Source organism: Juglans microcarpa x Juglans regia, chromosome 4D, assembly GCF_004785595.1.
Source record: "Juglans microcarpa x Juglans regia isolate MS1-56 chromosome 4D, Jm3101_v1.0, whole genome shotgun sequence".
Lineage (NCBI taxonomy): Eukaryota > Viridiplantae > Streptophyta > Magnoliopsida > Fagales > Juglandaceae > Juglans > Juglans microcarpa x Juglans regia.
The window spans coordinates 1110493-1131147 of record NC_054600.1 but is presented as its reverse complement, the minus strand read 5'-3'; the positions used below and the strand labels follow the sequence as shown (position 1 = coordinate 1131147).

At 37.8% G+C, this 20655-nt stretch overlaps 3 protein-coding genes, 1 non-coding gene and 1 pseudogene across 7 annotated transcripts; 4 read left to right on the top strand and 1 right to left on the bottom strand.

The window, feature by feature from the left end:
* Positions 1–313: 313 nt before the first annotated feature.
* Positions 314–20501, bottom strand: LOC121261460 (serine/threonine-protein kinase EDR1-like). 4 transcript variants are annotated; one of them, XM_041163843.1, is made up of 15 exons: positions 19849–20501; positions 17949–18371; positions 17462–17565; positions 15167–16344; positions 14340–14380; positions 13679–13747; positions 11883–11983; positions 11708–11786; positions 11532–11630; positions 10053–10121; positions 9878–9927; positions 8476–8652; positions 8236–8374; positions 7799–8086; positions 314–359 (listed from the first exon to the last, which is right to left on the bottom strand). In XM_041163843.1, the coding sequence occupies exons 1-13, from the start codon at positions 20278–20280 to the stop codon at positions 8239–8241; spliced, it is 2958 nt and encodes a 985-aa protein (XP_041019777.1). In that variant the 5' UTR covers positions 20281–20501; the 3' UTR covers positions 314–359; positions 7799–8086; positions 8236–8238. The 4 variants fall into 4 exon arrangements, with proteins under 4 accessions (XP_041019777.1, XP_041019776.1, XP_041019778.1 ...); XM_041163842.1 differs by having other exon boundaries at positions 7799–8374; XM_041163844.1 differs by having other exon boundaries at positions 7799–8374; positions 11883–11977.
* LOC121261775 lies at positions 1713–1873 on the top strand. Its single transcript, XR_005939995.1, has one exon. It is a non-coding gene; the product is annotated as a U1 spliceosomal RNA (small nuclear RNA).
* Positions 2387–2529, top strand: LOC121261744 (annotated as a pseudogene).
* LOC121259557 lies at positions 3495–4553 on the top strand. The gene has a single exon (XM_041161187.1). It carries the CDS (start codon positions 3495–3497, stop codon positions 4551–4553), a length of 1059 nt encoding a protein of 352 aa, XP_041017121.1.
* LOC121259556 (uncharacterized N-acetyltransferase p20-like) lies at positions 5969–6493 on the top strand. The gene has a single exon (XM_041161186.1). It carries the CDS (start codon positions 5969–5971, stop codon positions 6491–6493), a length of 525 nt encoding a protein of 174 aa, XP_041017120.1.
* Positions 20502–20655: the final 154 nt, after the last annotated feature.

The window sequence follows — 20655 nt, the reverse complement described above, 5'->3', positions numbered from 1 at the left end:
TTAAATGATTCTTGAATTATCAATCTAATTCGACAAAGAGATATATGATGTGATTACCATATTTTTGTATTAAAAAGAAAACTAGACCATCATTAGAATAATTTTAACTAATTCTCGCAACATACCATGACTTTTATACACACATATCTCCTCATTGGTGGATAGACAAGATATAAGGGTTCCCCAACTGCCTATACTGAGAGCATAGAGCACCACATTTATCATCAAAGATGGCAAAACTCTTTACCTTCTACTTTCTGCTTGTCATCCTCGTCATCATCTGTGGTAAATGTTTCAAACTTTTTCATTTCTCCATTTTAATTTATATGATTCATTTGATTTTCCTTTGCAAATCAAACCTAAGGACTTGGACTTCCTTTTACATATAAAGATATAGGAGCTTAATCGTGGAGATTGGGCATCTCTAATCATGTCATGTATGACTGAATGATACTCATGTCACATCTCACATCATCCAGTCTTGTGCACATGCTCTCTTCAAGCCTAGAAGTCTGGAAAAACCGAATTAATCAACCTTTAATGATAATGGGATCATGAAGCTATAGATGCATTTGTGTGATTCCGTTATTGTTTTTGCTAGATCCTTGCTATCTTTATGTGCTTACAACATGAAGCCCTTATATAGGGGGAGATCTTATATTTGACATTTTGAGACCTTGCATTTTCCTCAGATATTGCAGCTCTAAATTGAGACCAAAAAAGAGAACTTTTTAAAGGGTTTTCTCACTGAAAGCATGCAAATAGCATGCTGATATTAGTGTCCGATGGTGGTAATAAAACAAACTAGAGGTTCTCTACTTCCAACTTTCAGTGAAAAACCCTTTTTCAGTTCCACTATGATAGTTCTAAAAGAAAATGCGAGATCGACCCAATCATCCCACTTTACATAAGATCTATCCAACATAGGCATAAGTTGCTTCGAAGATTAATTAATTAATGAGTATTCCAAAACTTTTGGACTTGCAGATAAGAGAATGGTACCCATGGCAGAAGCAAAAGATTGCCATAAAGTTTGGAACTGCAAGGGAGGAAACCATTGTTGGGAAGACTGTAGAAATCGATACAATGGAAAGGGAATGTGCGACTTATACACTGCACCGGGTGTTCCTAAACAGTGCTTTTGTGCATTCAAGTGTTGAATAAACTCCACCACCAAACCTCTTGTCGAGTTTAGTTCAATGAATAAACATTAATATACTTTAGTATATGTTATGTTAGAAAGAAGGTACCGTTTATGAGTCATTTCTTCTATAATTTTCGTTACACAGTTATCTATTCTGTATTTCATGGTAAGTGAGAAAAATCACTTCCCTAGGTTGCGTTTAGATGTTGAGGTAATCTCCAATGATCTGAATTGATTTGAGTTGATCTGTAAATAGTAATATTTTGTAAGTTCTATTGAAATGTGTTTGAATGTAAATAGGTTGATATATGTATTTGAATATATGATGTAGATTGAGATGATTTTAATTTTTTTTATGAGAAGTTAAAAAAATGGCGAATTCCATCAATAATTAATTTGAGATGAGTTGAGATCACTTTAACAACTTAAGGAGTGACAGTTATGCCCATACAAAACCATGCACAAAATTTTTTTACTAACGGCCGATACATAGTCCCACATGGGAAAAGTAATAATGTAGAGAGATTAGTTTGGGTCTATAAAAGTAAAGCAAGCAGGAAAGAGCAACATACTTACCTGGACGGGGTCAATGGGTGATCAAGAAGGCCCATGGCCTAGGCTAGTGACCTCCATTGCACTCAGGAGGGGTGCTCGCCTAAGGTCTGCCCAAGTGGCAGAGCCTACGTCATAATTTGTGGCAGTGGGGGCCTGCGTTCGCGCGGCCCCTGCCTATTTCCATTTCAAAGATCTTCAGAAGCTTCATATTTTGTTATTAGTCTACAGGAAGAAAGCCAAGGGAAGACTACTCGCTATGTTACTGATCACATGCTCATGCATCACCATATCGCTCGCTATATAGACCAACAAACATTAGTTCTCCAACACTGAGTTCCAAGTCTTCTGCAGCAGATTATTTTACATTCTGTTAAAACCTTAAATCCCTGTGGCTACAACATCTCTAACTGATATCTGATCTCATCATAACTAGGGACAGAAACAGAACTCAAGCCTTTATCTACAGTCTCAAGGTTGCTTTCCCCCATCCAGTCTTAGATTGTCTGTTTTCATGGCCACGGTTTCCCATATGACTAGGTAAAGCTTTCACGTAGCACTTTATGCAGATTGCCCCACATTGGATAGATAAATATGAATGAAGACATGTATCATGATCAAGCAAGAAATGAAAGTGAGGAGCCATTTCATATTTATATATATATATATATATATATATATATATATATCTAACTTACCTGATGGGGTCAATGGGTGATAAGGAAAGGCATATGGCCTAGTTTGGTGACCTCCATTCCACTGCACTTAGGAGGGGTACCCACCTAAAGACAGTCACAATTTTTGGTAGTAGGGGGCCAACGTTCACACCCCGGCATAATTTAATATCTTGAGCAATTTATTTTATAATGAAAGGCTAATTAAAACAGGATTTTTTGCCTAGGGCCCAAGAGGTGTGTGTGCGTGTGTGTGTGTGTAATAACTAGTTAATCATCCTTCAAAGCAGCACACAATTTTGATGGTGACTATTAGTGTATTTCTATTTTTTAAAAATGTTTAAATATATTTAAAAATGTTTGAAAAAAAAAGAAAAAAGAAAAGAAAAGTGCAATTTGCACTAGGCGGCACATGGAGCGGTCACTGGCAGAGTAGCACTGCTCTTTTGTAACATAGGCTTTGTCACCCACCATTAGCGTTGTCTTCGTTGTAATGGAGATTGATTCATCGAGGATTTCCATTCGTCCATTCAAGCTAACGAACGTGGATGATTTCATGTTATGGGCAGGTGATGATCACTTAATAGCATGTATTATTTTTTATTAGATTGTCTGTGTTCATGGCCATGCATGGTTTCAATGTGACTAAATATTTTGAGCACCATATAATTGAACCGTATCTTGTGCACTTTATGCAGATTGTCCCACATTGGATAAGTAGAAGACAATGTATATCTCCATCAAGAAATGAGAAGTGATCAGGATCCACTTCATAGCTAACTTATCTGGATGGGGAGGGTCAGTGGGTGACCAGGAAAGGCAGATGGCCCACTTTATAATGAAAGACTAATTAAAACTGGATTTTTTTTGCTGTTAAGTTTCTAGTAATAAATAATATAATCATCCTCCAAAGTCCAAAGCACAACAATTTATCCCTAACATAGGTTCTAAGTGTGAAATATGGAATATACTTTTGAGAGAAATGACAAGGTTGGGGACTCCAATAATATATTCTAGGCAGGAAGACTTGGAGTCTTCGGGGCCCTGACCAAGGTGGTAGAATTCTGGATAGGCTATAAACGAGCTAACATTTGCTATAACATAAACAAGCTAGTCTTGTCGTTATGGAGATTGATTCATCGAGGATTTCCATTCGTCCGTTCAAGCTAATGGATGCGGATGATTTCATGTTATGGGCAGGTGATGATCAGGTCACATGGTCCCTCCAACGACGCCAGACTTTTACCTCAAAGGAAGAGGCTCTGAATTTCATAAAGGATGTTTGCATACCCCACCCTTGGCGTTGTCTATCCATATGCCTTGATGACCGTTCGATAGGCTTCATCTCCATTTTTCAGGGGTCAGACGATGATGATAGGTGTAAGGCTGATATGGGGTATGGTGTTGCCAGAGATTACTGGGGCCAGGGGATGATAACTACCAAGGCAATGAAGATCATCCTCTCACGAGTGTTCAAGGAAGTCCCTGATTTGGTAAGGTTGCAAGCTTATGCTGATGTGGATAATAAGGCCTCCCAAAGGGAATTAGAGAAAGTTGGGTTCCAAGAGGAGGGGCTACTAAGGAAGTATAGCTTTCTTAAGGGGAAAATAAGAGATTTACTTATCTATGGTATTTTATCAACAGACTCACTACCAATAGAACCTCCCTCCATGTTGAAGCCTAAAGCTGACACGATCACTCTCCGGCCTTTCAAAATCTCCGATGTGGATGACTTTATGGGATGGGCCGGCGATGATAATGTCACACGCTATTGTAGATGGGATACCTACACCTCTAGGGATGATGCTTTGGTCTTCTTAGAGGAGGTCATTAGTTCTCACCCTTGGTATAGAGCCATTTGCACTAATGATGACCGTCCAATTGGGTCCATCTATGTGATGCCTGGGGTTGGAAAAGATCAACGGAGGGGAGAGATTGGATATGCCATAAGTGCAAAGTATTGGGGGAAAGGCATTGCAACAAAGGCTGTGAAGTTGGCCATTTCATGTGTGTTCAAAGAAATGAAATTTCTGGAGAGGGTGGAAGGATTGGTCTATGCAGAAAATAAAGCATCACAGAGGGTTTTGGAGAAGGCTGGATTTATCAAAGAGGGTCTTCTGAAAAAATATTTCTTTGTCAAGGGGAAGAGTAGGGATATTGTTGTGTATGGCATTTTTAACTAAAGCATAGAATAAATGTTGATTATTGGTCGATTGTTTTAAGTTATGGGTGGGGATAGTACTATGGCATAAAGTGTTATTGGCACTAACTATGTCCTACTATTGTAATGCATGTATGCGTGTATACTTTGTTATTCTTGAGTTCAGTTTCTTATTTTTACTACTAATCTCCGAATGAGTAAGCATTGGGTTCATCAAAACTGCTGAAGACACAAAGTCGTGTACACAGGACAGACTCATATGTTTTCACAGTTCATGAGTCTGTTAATCCTTGTACACGGATCCATGTCTCCATCACGATCCTTTATTTATAGAAAACAGGTAGTCTTGATCAAACAGTGTGGGCTGTGAATCTTTAGTTTAGATAATGCAGTCAATACCCTAATTGGAATAATACGTACATTAGGCCAAAACTAGTCATTAAATTGGTTGAAGCGAAGTTTCTGGGCAATTGTTATGTTAGACTAATGAATCATTAGTGATTAAACTAAAGAAACAAAGGTTGAGGAGTCCAATAATATATTATTGGCAGTAGACTTGGAGTCATCGTAGCTCATCAGTGGTGTCTGCTATTTCTCGAGAAGAAGGATCACTCGATGGTAAAGAGTATTCCAAAGAGGGTCATCAACAGTCAAATTCCAACAAAAGATAAGAGGAAGAATAACACCATGTAACAGGTACCATGCACTTTGCCATGTAGGCAATCATAAGAAGACAATGGGTGCGACTTGACATTAAAAAATAGGATGTTCATCCCCTTTAGCCTTTTTCACTCTCTGTCTCTGTCTGCTCTCTCAATAGTTCCATCTTCCAGCTAAGTACAAAGCATGTGCCTGTGAGCCGACATCTGGTGCAAACTCTTCTGGTTCAACCTCACGTTGATAGCCAAGAAGAGGAAAAGAAAACAAATACAGAGTCTCTCTGCAAATTGGAACGTCAAAGATGGCAACTGCCTTTCATTATTTTTCCTTCCCTTCAAATAATCAACCAAAGAACTACAATCTAGGAAAGAAATAACAATCAAATAAACCAGAATTGAAATAACAAATATGCTTCCCAAAAATCCTCTGCCTAACAGAGCAGCTCCATGAATTAAGGAGCATCTTCCTAATTTGCATCAACATCATAGCAAAGTCTTGAGCCTAGTTGTGCAACTTGTTGCTAAAAGCGACTGAGTGAAGTAATCATGCAGCCTAGTTGTGCAACTTGCTGAAAACCATTGTCCTGTACACATCCAAACAGCCGGCTGAGCTACTGGCGGCTTCTCTATTGCATCAAATGCAAAGCAGCATGATGAAGTAGTAATTTTGAATGGAACCACGACTTCTTAATATTGCTCTATAAATATGAGCCTCATCCTTACATTAAATCATAGCAAGCATTCAAAGTTCTATCTCATATTTTTCAGGTGTGATAAAATGGCAATGCCTATTGATATCACTCTCCGGCCGTTCAAACTCTCCGATGTGGATGATTTTATGCGTTGGGCTGGTGACGATAATGTGACGCTCTATTGTAGATGGGATACCTACACCTCTAGGGATGATGCTTTGGACTTCTTAGAGGAGGTCATTAGTTCTCACCCTTGGTATAGAGCCATTTGCACTAATGATGACCGTCCGATTGGGTCCATCTATGTGATGCCTGGGGTTGGAAAAGATCAACGGAGGGGAGAGATTGGATATGCTATAAGTGCAAAGTACTGGGGAAAAGGCATTGCAACAAGGGCTGTGAAGCTGGCCATTTCATGTGTGTTCAAAGAAATGAAGCTTCTGGAGAGGGTGGAAGGATTGGTCTATGCAGAAAATAAAGCATCACAGAGGGTTTTGGAGAAGGCTGGATTTATCAAAGAGGGTCTTCTGAAAAAATATTTCTTTGTCAAGGGGAAGAGTAGGGATATTGTTGTGTATAGCATTGTTGACAAGTATAGTGTTGCTTGGTAATTGTGTCAAGGAATGTGTAGAGATATCATTTGGTGCTACAACTGTAACCAACTATTCTATCAGTGAAGTTCAAGGTAATCTAGCCTCCAAATATTTTGTTACTTTATTTCAAGTACCTAGCCATCTTTGCATCTTTTTTTATGACTTGATGATGTCTCCTTTAATGAATCTGGCATAAGTTGATTGCCAGATCTCAAAAAGCATCCACCAAAATTTCTTACTGTAAATAGAGAGAAATAGGGTCAACAAAATGAAGAGGAGAATTTGAGGGCAGCAAGTCATTGCCAAAAAGCTGTGAAGTTGACCATTGCGTGTGTCATGGAAATGAAGTTATTACATAGATGAAGTCACATGATTGGTTTTGGTTCTAGCATAAAACAAAGAATCACATGGAGAAGGTAGGTTTACCAAAGAGAGTCTTTTTAAAAAAAATATATCAATGTCAAGGGAAAGAGTAGGGATATTGTTGCGTGTAGTTAAAGATATAATATAAATAATTAAATATACTTCTTCTCACCTGTTTAAGTTATTGGAATAAGTGATTTTCTTTTCCTCCTAGAAAATGAATATATCTCATATATAAGAAAGCAATTCCATGGTAAGGGATATATAAACGTATTAGTAAGATAAAAAATAGACTAACATATTTCAAATGAAAAAAAAAAAAAAAAATGTTTTTGACTTTTCTTTAAAATAAACATATTAGGGTCTTATAGTAAACAGTGGATTTAAAAACATAAGTTATTTTGATGATAGGCAAGCATGGAATGATGTTGACAAATTAATAACTAGGGACTAAATGGATGGATACAACCACCTCATGGAGGGGAGACCAAAATAAATTGTGATATGACAATGAGCTAGAAAAGATGTTTCAGTGCTAGCTGTTTTCTGCAATTCAAATACGCCCCAAATTAATAAGCTAGATCTAGAAACTTGCCTCTGAAAGATCAAAGGCTACAAAACACATCAAACTCTTACAAAAATGATTATTGATTACCAATCTGATTTGACAAAAGAGGTAGGTGAGGTTACGTTCCCACAATCAAAGTAGACCATCATTTATGGTGAGTTTAGGTGGGTGCATTTGGGGGTGATTTAAACCCAAATCTACTGATTGATTTGATCACGTACTAAAATTTGGATTTGCATAAAATCCATGCCATGCGAGATCTTGACTTTTTTAAAATCATGGATTTCAAATTACAATGAAAAGAGTTACATATACACATTCTAACGGCTTCCCAACTTCCTATACAGAGAGCATATAGAGCCCCCACATTTTATCATCAGAGATGGCAAAACCCTCTTGGACTTTACCTTCCTTTGGCACCCAAGATGTAGGAGCTTAATCAAATGTCATATATGACATAGCCATGTCTCATCTCATCCAATCTTGTGCACATATGTGCTGTGCTCTCTTCATGCTCGGAACTCCGGAGAAACCAAATTAACCTTTTTTAATAACAATGGGATCGTGATCCTAGAAAACTCCCAACACAACCCATTTGTATGATTCCATTTCTTTTTTCTTTTTGCAGCATCCTCGCTTGGACAACCAACTGTACAAAAGGTGCTTCTGCAGTCATTTGGCTGCAACAACATGCATAACTTTAAGACGACATTAACCCCAATCCTTACTATTCACCTTTTGTCCTTTTTTTTTTTCTTTTTTCTTTTAAGTTTCATATACTACAAAGAAACAAAATGTCTCCTTATTCACACTTGAGAAAGATTGAGACCTTTCAAGGCATAGAATTCACTGAGATTTCTAGTGGCAAGGCAGAACTTGGCTGGTCCAAATGTGACGGGATAACAAGCCGCTGCAGAGACTTGAGAGCTACTGTTAGCTGTGCAAATGAGGGACGCAAGTTCGGCTCACTGGGAATTAACAGGAAGGAAAATCAATCATTTGAACCGTATTTAACCTAGTAAAGGATAATTGAAGGTGTATGCTACGGTTCAGATTTCTTTAAACTTACGTCTGCCAACATTCCCAAATTATCTTTGCAACCACAGGATCCATTTCCTTAGGAATGTCCAGGCGCCGCTTCTGGAAACCAACTGCACCCACCACTTGCATTGGGTTCATCCCACTCCAAGGTAATCTTAGAGTAGCAAGCTCCCATAGAATGACTCCAAAGCTATAAACATCACACCTGGATATTTAACAGAAGATATAGTAAGGTGGTCCTTTAGGTTCAGCAAGGCAAGAAGACATAGTTAGCAAGCTCCCATAGTAAGTTACTGCAATATATTAGCTGAAAGCAGCGTCGGTGAAAGCACTAGACGCACTTGAGTGCAGAAACTGTGGAGCCTAGGCACAAATGCAAGCGAATGCCAAACTGAAGCGCACACATTTCTAAAGTTAATGTATGATGGAAAAAAATTTATAAAATATAATGTAGAAAGTTTTAAAAAGCAAGATGACAATATATTTAGCCTATTTACATATTTAAGATATCTGACAGCCATGGTTGGATTAAAGTACATTGTTGAATCAAAATATACCAAAAAAGCTCAAGAATTGTAGGTATTGACTTCTATCCTAACATAAGCAATCAAATACCAATTCATCTAGAAAGTGAAATTGGACTATTAGTTGAGTTTAAAGTACACATCACAAATGATAACGTGCTCCCATGGAACGTAAATGATCTTCAATATCAACCAAATACTTCAAGAATATTTGTTTACATCATTTTCTGGATCTTGAACCAAGATTTTATATTTTTTTTCAGAAAAATTACAAAAGCGTGCTTTTCTATGGTTTAAGCTCACAACAAAAGCGCCAAAAAGTGTGTTTTTGTAAATGCATTTCGCTTTTGGTAAGCTATTTGCTTCCCCTTGGCGCTTTGCAATTAAGAGTGCTTTTACCATCATTTTCCCATTTCCTGAGCTGCATTTATTAAAACCAAAGCCAGGAACACAAGTTTTTACAAGATTTGACACAAGTTGTCATATTATTAGCAGGGAAATTTTGGCATCTTTCAAGACCAGTAAAAAAAAAAAAAAAAGCATATTTCTAATGTTTCCCTCCCCACCCCCAACCCTAATGTCTTTGATGAGTAACATTACTGTGGAGTTATGGTATTAGAATCTTTTCTGCCATTAGTCCTTACGACCAACAAAAACCCAAACATCAAAACCCATATCCATCTCAGATTAAAACAGTTGGCCAAAACAGACACTTCACACAAAAATTTCCTCAAGCACAAACAAGATGTGCCAAAGTTGGTAAACCATAAGACAACTGGACCAGCCAGTCAGTATGCAAAATTAATGGACCAGGGCTACCTAACTAGTATAATAAGATGAAAGAACATACGCCAAGTAAAGCTGAAGATACAAAATAGAAATATACTCATAAAATAAACAACTCACTTCTCATTTGAGGGCTCATTGCGGAGAACTTCAGGTGCCATCCACTCAGGCTTAACAGATGGACAAAGACACAATCAAAGATGAAGGAAGAAAGGGTGTCGAAAGTAAGCTCATGATAATTGTGTCATCTCTAGAAACAACCAGAAATAATAGTGAATAATAATCCAATTCTCACCGTTCCTGCAGTTGATTTGGATGACAAGAAAGTGTGATGCTTCAAACGAGACAACCCAAAATCACAAACCTGCATGTAAGCAATATAGTCTGTGAGACCACAATTACATAGACTTGTATATTTTCGGGAGTGCATCAATTCTCCAAAGTCTAATCCCAGTTTTGGCAAGTAAAGTTCTTTCAAGCATAGAATTTAGGTAGATTTCTAGGGTTCTGAAGGCCATCTTACCAGCGTATGAGGGTTAATTGCTTTTCTAAAACAAAAAACTACATACAAATTTATATGTTTCCTAACTATGTCTATTCTATGGTCCTCTAGCAGTTTTAAGAGTGTATGGTTTTCCTACATTTCATTAAATGCGTGTTTCATTCTTACCAAATGGGAAAAGGTAATATCCAAGAGTTCACAAAGATGCTTTGTATTGTTATTCTTTTATGGGCAACTGTGCAAAAGATGTACTGCACTTTTACTTATAAAAAAAAAGATGTACTGCTCGAGTGCCAAGGCATCATTACCAACTGTGTTTTCTCTTTTTTTATTATTCTTTCTTCTTCAATTCTTTCTTTTTAAAACCAAAATTTCACAACTCAAATCCTTTCCTACCTTAAGCTACAATCCAAGCAGCACCAAAATCCTAAGAACAGCAATTGGCCAGAGAAGTGCTGCAGATACTTCAATCTGGAGCAACACATAAGCAGGCAGGTTTCTAAGCTCGTCCCTAGGACTGTTCACATTTGGGCACAGGGCATGATATGATTTTATTTTTTTAAGTGGGGCATGCCATGAAAATTGCCGTAGTAAAAAACTAGATTTGAGTATCATGTTCACCATGGATGCTTCATTCAATATGATTTCCACAAGGAGCCAATCATAAGTATAGAGGAAATCCCTTCTCTTGTTTTTTTCCCCATAGGAATGGCAAAAACTTATAGCAAACAAGATATAGTTCTTGGGTTTGCTGACCACATAGACTATACATATACCCATGTCATGCCATGTGTAGTGTAGGACAAGCATTACTTTTATGCCTTCAGCAAGTAGACATAGGTCCATCTAGGTCAAAAGTAAGGCACTCGCACCTATCCTCTTACACAAGCTCCTGGAACCAAGCTCAGGCAAGTTCAAGTGAGCAAACACAGAACAACATAGTATCGGATCTACTCACATTAATCAGTTGGCCACTGGGAGTCCGCACTTAATATGCATTCTGGGTACCAGCCTGTTTAGATGATACTTCATACAGCAGTTTATTAGCAACATAACTTGGCCGGGTCAAATTTGGCAGCAAAAAGTGTACGACAAAATGCATCGACTATACCACTTATGATTTAAAAAGTTTCAATTATATTGGCATTAGATGTAATTTAGTAAAAAATGCCACAAAACAACCATAAATAGTCATAATTAACTAAAAATTGTGTCACATGCCAAACTCATACAAGGAATTCAATCCGTACTAATGGAATTAAATATGCTAACCTTGACATTCCAATTCTTATCAACCAAAAGGTTTGGTGACTTCAAATCCCGGTGAACAATTGTAGGTGTGCTGGTATGCAAGCAATTCATGCCCCTTGCCTGCAAGACAAAAAGAGCTTAAAAATGTGTACAGATTAAAATGCTGTTTAAATAGAAAACAAGGATGACGATGTTACCACATTGAGGGCCATTTTTATTCTGCGCTTCTCATCAATTTGACAATGAGGACGATGAAGTATCCGATATAAGCTTCCCCTGAAATATCAAACTTTAGTAACACAATTTATGACATATAAAACCCATGTATGCATTTACAAATCAATCAATACAGAACAAGGCACAGGTTTATACCTTGGAAGAAACTCAGTAATTATAGACAGATTTGGGGGACGAGTAACTGCACCCATGAAAAGAATAACATTTGGATGCCGCAGTGTACGCATTATCTGTACCTTAGATTACAGACAAATAAAACATGGAGGTCAATGATTCTGAATTGGTTAATAAGTAAAACCCAAGGGTACAAAGCATGAATATTCTCTCTTAACTTCTGTAAGCATGTCAGGGGGATGATGTCATGGAAATTTTAGTGAGGGAAAAAAGTGATATTGATCCCATAATTTTAATCATGCCATCCCATTCTATCACCAAACTATAAACATTTTTTTTAAAAGCAAAGGTAATGTAATATCCTTAAAAGGGCAGAGCACAACCCTAGTACAAATAAAGTATACAAGAGAATCCGTATTCAGAAAGGGGGGGAGGGGGGAGAGGTGGGGTGGGGAAGAACAATTCAGAAAATTTGAAAACCGATAAAAAAGCAAAGCATCACAAGCTGCTATCCATGTATAAAGGCGTCATCACTCTAGACGGGAACCCATATGCAAGGTTAAAACCTTACACTTCTTTCTCTTGCGTGGGATCCAACATATACTGTGATACCCCATATGATAAGGATAAGGATAGGTGGTGAATGAGATCCCACATTACTTGGGAAGGAAAAATTCTTGCTTTTTATAAGATTCCAATGGGGCTCTAATTGTATCATTAACTAGTCCTTTTGAAGTATAGGCCATGTGATTTGGGCCTTCCATTGGGGCGTTACAAATGGTATTAGAGCCCTATCCGAACCAGAAATGTGGGACTTGAGTCGTGCCACCTACAACGGACAGGCCCGACGAGGACGTTGGAATTTAAGGGGGGATATTGTGATAACCCATATGATAAAGATAAAGGTAAGTGGTGAATGTGATACCACATTACTTGGAAAGAAAAAGTTCTTGCTCTTTATAATGTTCTAATTGGGCTCCAATTATATCATTGACTAGTCCTTTTGGAGTATAGACCATGTGGTTTGGGCCTTCCATATACTATCCATACTTCCTTGTCATACTTTGGAATTCTACAATTCCTAAAAAAAAGGAAAGAAAAAAAAAAAAAAAAAAAAAGAAGAGGAAACCAAATCCACCTCCCGAACTTCCATATTTGGCATCTACCACAATCTTCATAAAGCCTCTCTCTGTATCGCATAAAGCAATAGCCATTTACCCAATAATGGTCAATTAAACTGAATCAAATTTCTGACCCTAAACCACCTCAATTTATTGGGTTACAAATACTCAACCAACTCACTAATTTAAATTTAAGCTCATCACCAATTCTTCCTCTTAAGAAGGATCTCTGAAGTTTTTCAAGCCAATTAACCACCCCTACAGGAACAGGAAACAAAGACATACATTGGAAAATTGGAAAGTGTGCTTTTTATTGAAGTCAAACAACCACCCTTGGACAAGAAGAGCCTGTTCTAATCAGCCAAAAATTGTTATAGTTTTCAAGTACGTCATTCCAAATAGATACAGAATAAAAGCACCCAAAGGCAAACTAAAATATTTCATCGCTACAGAAGAAACTTTACAACCAAGAATATGGGTCAAGCTACATTTTTTCTGGGTGCTGATCTAGATATTCTAAATCACACAACATTATTTCACCATCTCAGGCAATTTTATAAGCAATAGTTGAGTTGAACCATTGAGAAGTCTTTAAAGTTCAAATGCAAGGCTCTGATTTTACTTTATTTTTATTTTCTCCCTTAAATTGAAAGAGCACCATCACATGCATATACAGAATGCTAATTTATTACTTACTTCACTTCTGAACTCAGCCAAAGCAACACCTGAGAAATCCTGGTCTAAGAACTTCTTCACAGCAACCTCCTGCACTTCAAAATTTACCAGAAGAAAATTAGATAATCTGTTTTCTTGATTGCATCTACCAAAAAGTTCCTATTTCAATGTTGATATGTTAAATTACCATACCAGACATTTGTAGTAAAAGCAAAATAACATTATGCAGAGATGACAACAAAGAAAGAGAATCGTCCACATTACACATAATACATAATTAACATAATAAAAACTGTTTGATAGTGATAGTATATCGTGATTCAGCATATAGTTTGTCAACCATGGTCCTGTGCAATGCCATCTAGTGTTTTCCACTTAATGATGCCAACAAAAATGCAATATATATTATTTCCTGTATCATTTACTTTTTAAATAAAAGCTCTTGTCAAATTAGTACAAAGGATCTATTAAAAGAAAAAAGGCATAAGTTAAACATTTGAATCCAAGTGGAGTGATATTCATGAATAACAAAAGCCATCTTCAAGATAGAAGAAATTATACGGTGCAGACAACAAAAAGACGACAAGATTTGATTCTTCTGATTTAAAGCAAAAGAGCAAATAGGAAAACGTGAACAGTCTTAGCATAAGTATTTACTACAGGAAGGAATTGTAGAACTCACCGTGCCATTCAAATCAGCACGATAAACCTCTCCGTATGAACCTATCCACAAGAAAAAATGAATAAAATGCCCTATACATCCTGCAAACAAGAGGTTATTGATATGCAAGGATTCATAAACAACCCCTCCTCCCAGTAGTTTCTTTGTTAAGCATAATATTAGTACAGAGCCACTTACCCTCTATTATCCTCCAAAGGTATTTACCCTTCTATTATAGCCAAAAGAAAAAACGGGAAAAGAGCGGGAGAGAGAGAGGGAAAGGCACTTGGCCTCTTGAAGGAAATTAATTCCCCATATATAATTAATATGCTATTACTATTTTATTTCTTATTTTCGGATAGCTACACACAACAAACAAACCCACAAACCAAACTGCACCCTCCATTCATTGTTTTGCAGGGGGAGCAGATGTCATTTGGTCCAAAGACCATAGGCATTAGGCAATACACTATTGTGAGTAATACATATACAAACATACACATACCATCATAAATAGATGGAAAATGATTTGTATAGTCCTATAGTGTGCAAGCCCCGTGTAGCCCCTTTGGAAAAAAGTGGGGCACACCTGGGACCCACATGAAAAAGTAAACTTTTTCATAGTGGACCAAACTTTTTTTAAAGGGACTGGGTGGCACTTGCATACCCTAGGACTGTGTCTAGCATTACTCTACATAGATATACACATGAATGCCATTAATATATGCAAGTATAAATACACATGTGCTTGCATGCATGCATATATGCAAATGCAACAAAAAAAAAGCTATATGCACCACCAAGATTGGCAAATTTAACAAAAACATCCAACAAGCCATATGCATTACCTAGTCCAATCCTTTCATAAATAACCAGATCATCCCAAAGAATCTCACACTTTCCTACATCCACATCATCAAATATTTCATCAACCCTACTTGCACTGGAATCAACAAACGACCTAACTCTTTCTGGATCCTTTAATTTCAAATTGTTGCCCAAAACCCTATCGTGCACCCACTTTTGATGATCATGGAAATTAATTTCTCTCTCTTCATCCTCTTTAATCACATCCACTATGTCACTTTGAGATTCCTCCCTGCTCCTCAGGTGCTCTCCCTTTGAATTAGCATGTAGGCCCTCAACCAAAGGCAACCTGTTAAACTGACCCATGCTACCTTCCAACAATGAACTGGTGACACCGATGGAATTTGCTGTATCATTGCCTCCACTGGATATATTTGAAATACCAGATGATTTGAAACCATCACCATAGATCTTTCCGGACGTAGAACTAGTGGAAGCTAAAGATGACAGATTATAGTCATTAGGTTCATGATTAATTCTTGGAAACACACCCTCTGTATAATCATACTCCTTTTGCCTAGGGACTTCATTGCAAGCATATCGATTCTTCCACATCAATGGTACAGGGGGTCGATCAGAGACATGGTTATTTCTTGGTCTCTGAGGCTCAGCAACTTTATTCTCTGCAGGTTTGTTGTGCACAAAAGTTTTGCCAGTTCCTTTTATCAGGAATGGATTACAATCAGAAAAAAGGTTTTTTGAGTCTTCAGGGCTAGTTTGATTATATGGAACTACATTGAGGTTCATCCTTGCACTATCACCAACTACTTGGTCAACACGACTTCCTTTATACAGAGAGGTGCCAATTCCTGACGAGGAAAGATGATCTGACTGATTGGGAGTCCGCAAGTCGGATATGCCAGATGAACCAACAGCTGTATCACCACTTTTACCAGGGAATGGAGGCAAGGACTCTGCATTTTCAGAACTGGACCTTATATCCAGAGGTGAGCTACTTTCCAATGCAGCACTTTGATTGCTGCCTTCACCAACTAAAGGCTTTGGTCTTGAGTATGAAACTCCAATGTCATTAGAAGAATGCATAGATGGGATTTTGTTTATTTTCAGATTGTAAGGCTTAAACGTAGTTTCCTTCGCACTTAGAATATCAGCAGGTATAAGTGTTCCAGGAGCTCCCATTAGATCAACCAAAAACTCACTGAAAGCAGAAAAATATATATTAGATCCATGTATAAGGAAAAATAGGTTCTGAAAATTTAATAGAAAAATTTTGAAATGCGCACACATTCCTTTTTAATAGCCGCACATTCCTAGGGGTGCACGGGCCCTCGGCAAAGTGCACTCACATCCCTTGCATGCATCTCATGAAGAGATTGTGTAATGCATATAAGAGAGAACAAAACATGCAACATATATGAATTCTGAAATTTGGTCAGGTTATTGAGGTTTGGTTTCTTTGAGAAGACAAAAACTAAAACAAAATAAAAAAGAGTCAGAGAGACAGAGGATGGACCATGAGACAGTAAATACAACTTTAATCATAACAGAGGAAATAAAAAGAAAGACTTGAGCACTCAGATAAAAGTTGTACAAAAAGATTGATACACTGAAAAAAAAGTTATTTGATAATTTTCCAAATGTTGACTTCTACAAAGAGAGCAGAAGGGGAGGTCAAGATCTGGCAAATTTCAGTATGAATTGGACATCTATCTCGCCACTGACATCTGATTAGCCGGGGAACGTAACCTGGTGAAGGAAAATATAGAGCACTAAAAAGAAGTCAAGATAAATTCTCCCCAAGCACATCCCTCTCTGGACAAACTTTCTCAGAGTCAAATGAATTGTCTGAAGTGGGTTTCCTTTATAAGACTGGTATGGTTAACCATGGAGAAGAGGTATTTATCATGTCCCTCACATACGCTCGCTATACGTTTATTCAGTTTCAAGAGAAATTTCCACAACAATCTCATGATATAGATGGAGTTAAGAATATAAGCTAAATACTAATGGATTTGGATGACAGTTGCCTTTCAAGGAATTTGCACTTTCAAGGTATAGCGAGGTGCTTCAGGGCCCACACATTGGTGCTACATTCCAAAGTATTTGCAATACAGCCCTCCCTATATTGACGCAGATTATAATAAGCAAAAGCAACTTACAGATGTGGAAAAAGCTTGGAATAATTACTTTGAACACTAAAGCAAAACTTACTACACAAACACAAATAAGCTGATTTCCTCAGTTATAAAAACTACAACTCTAAAATAGAAGTCTACCATTAATAACGAACAGAAAAAGAAGGCAGGAGTCATAACCTTTCATCTTCCAACTTTATTATATTGACAGCATCATCCTCAACACCAGTGTAATGAGTACCTTTTACAAGTCTACAAGGCATTCTCATATTGTCAGCAAATACCTAGATCAGCAGAAAAACGACAACAACAATACGTATCCCAATTAGACACCTAATCACAATATCAAAGGAATTTCAAATAGATCATCAGTTAGCCCTGAGGGCAATTATATTTCAATAAAAAAAAATCGCAAGATATTGACTTAAAACAAATTGTTTTTCAGTTTTAATATAATACCCATATTTAAATGCCATGGATGCACACCAAGTGACTTATCCACCCACCATAAGAAATGAAGATGAAACTGCTCAGATTCACAATGTTCAAACATCATATATATACAAAGATTGGCTTGAAAATAAAAAAATGTATGGCCACAAGAAACCAGAACAATAAGATACTGCCTATAGAGCCTAAAGTCAATAATAAAAGTCTGATGGCTGACCTTGAAAAGCAAGGCACGATGTCGAGAAAGGCCAATGTCTATGGACCCAATAGGCAACACACTTGTGTGAAGAGATGTCCTCAACTCTGTTCTCCTTTCCATCCACTGTGCTAACATGATATTAGCATCCCTCACAGGCCCACCCATGTGTCCTGTAACTAGCTCAGCAAGCCTTTGTGCCAACACACCAACCTCGGTGATAGGGAAGTCTAAAGCAATACAGTGTACAACTTGAAGTAACTCTTCCAGAGCAGGATCAATTGTTCGATTAACCATTACAACTTCAAAGCCAGAATGCCCAACGTTTGTTTCAATATCTGTGAGAGATGGCATCTTTCCTTGACTTGCCGAATCCGTGGAGAGCCCGTATATGTCGTAAAAACCATCCACCACTTTATCCTCATAGTCAAGAACACTGTATTCCTTGTGAACCAAAGAGCACAACAGACATCAAGCCAAATTAAGTAAGCGTGAAAAACTTTTTTAAAACTGCAGGATATAAGCATGTAAAGCATACTTGAGCATAGTGAGATGTCAATTTATTGAAACCATGGAAAGCTCTCTCTCAATGTTTTACATATTTGAGCAAAGTGCGTGGATACTGGTCAGAACATTATTCTCTTGTTAAAATGAAACTTTTATAAAAGCCAGTAAGAGGTTACAAAAATCAAACTGAAGCAAACTGACTAAACTGTCAGTAAAAAAATAACCTTTACCACCACGTAATTTTTCTCCAGATTTACGAAAATTACCACTTCCACAGGTGGAATCCAGCCAGATAGAACTTGGAGACTTTTCTACTCATATGCAATATAGCTTGCCTAAACTAATGTCCATAGTGCAAAGTTATTGCATTTGCCCCAATCCATATTATAGATATTCAAGCAAATATAACCCTGTATAAATCACAAACACCCATTTAACACCGCCTGATCATTTTTTCATCAATACACAATAATTATACTGATTAGATTAATGAGCATAGCCCTAGGACATATACAACGGAGACATGTAGTCATGATTGTCTAGCAAACACCACCTAATCATTATACTCGAGAAATGTCCAAGAAGACCAAATAAACCAACTTGAGTCACACATGGAGTTTTTAAGTTTTTTGGACTTCAATCTTCATGAACCAAACTCCAAAGTTTTTACTTGCTCACAAAAGTAACATAGAATTTAGACACTTACCCCTATTTAACACAACCAGATTATCACAATCCTTATGAAGAAGCAGACAGCAGTAGTAATTCAGAAAAAAAATTCCAAAAACCAAGTAAAAACTCCCAAATGGCAGAATAAATTATACGTATAAAAAAATATATCATAAGAAAATTCATGAAAACTTTTGAGAAATAAGACTCAGGAAACATAACTTAGGAATGTACTACAGCATTTATTCTGGAGCCAATATGTAGTAAACAATTCCATCTAAATGTTGACTGATTTCATGAGAAGTAGTCAAAGATAACCACTTTATAAATTAAGCTCATACAGTACAGCTCCCTATGTGCAACCCGAAATTATATCTCTTTTAACTAAAGTACCCCTTATTTTACAGTTCATCAAACAATTTCAAGGAGCAGGCAAAATTGGACAGCAATTGCCTAATCTACAACAATACAAAACCCAATACAAAAGGTCATATATTAATATCCCAATTCAAGCTCATCCCAATCACACCTCAAAAGACGTAGTTTCCACTAATTCAAAAGTAATTTAAGAAAACTTTAAAAAGTATTAAAAAAACGAAGAGTAATGAACGACCAATCCGAAACCCAAACTCAGAATTAGCTAGGGAGAACCAAGGAGAGACCCCCAATTAATTATCATTCACAACGAACCACTACAAAACGAACTTGATCGAACTTCAACTCCAAGTGTTTCAACAAAACTCACCCAATACTGCCTCGACAGCGCCTCCGCCGTGACCAAGTCCTTATCCTCCACCGAATCGATCTGCTGACCACCCAAGCTCAGCAGCGTCGCGGCGCGGATCTGATCCTTCTCTGGAACTTCGCGGGACTCCGAATTCGACGCGCTGATCGCCAGGGCCAGCTGAACCTGGAACTCCTCCTCGAACGAGATAAAGTCCTCGCGATTAGCCGCAGACGACTCGGCCGATGGCACCGGACCCGTGGCTTCGCCAGCCGGAGACGGGAACGGCGAAGGGCTGGCCGGAGTGGCACCGGAGCTCTGACCGTTAACGGAAGCGGCTCTGTGATCGGAGGCACACGATGCAGACGTGGCAGAGGTTGAGTTGGGGTTTTCATTGGATCGATTAGGGTCATGGTTGCTTCCTAAATGAAGTTTCTTGAAAATGTGCTTCATCTCTATCTGAAACCCACTCTTACTCACTTTCTCGCTTTTTCTCTATCTCTATCCCTCTAAAGGTTTCCCAAGCTCCCGCCTGTATTTTCCCACTCTCTCCCTTTACCTCTCAACTTTCCCAAACTTTCTCGCCGTTTCTCTACCACTTCTTGTTATTGGTTTCTTGGGGCTCAAGAGAGAGGAAACTGTTCGGAGGGAAAACTCAACGCAGTACTGTGTCGGTTCTATGTAAATATGTTGGGCCGTAACAAACAAAATAGGCATGTTTTTCCTTACAACGAAATTGGCATTCGCCCTTTCATACTCTGAAGTTGACAGAACGAACTGGAAGATACGTTGAAACGTGGCAACACCGAAACAGTTCTTGCTAGGTAC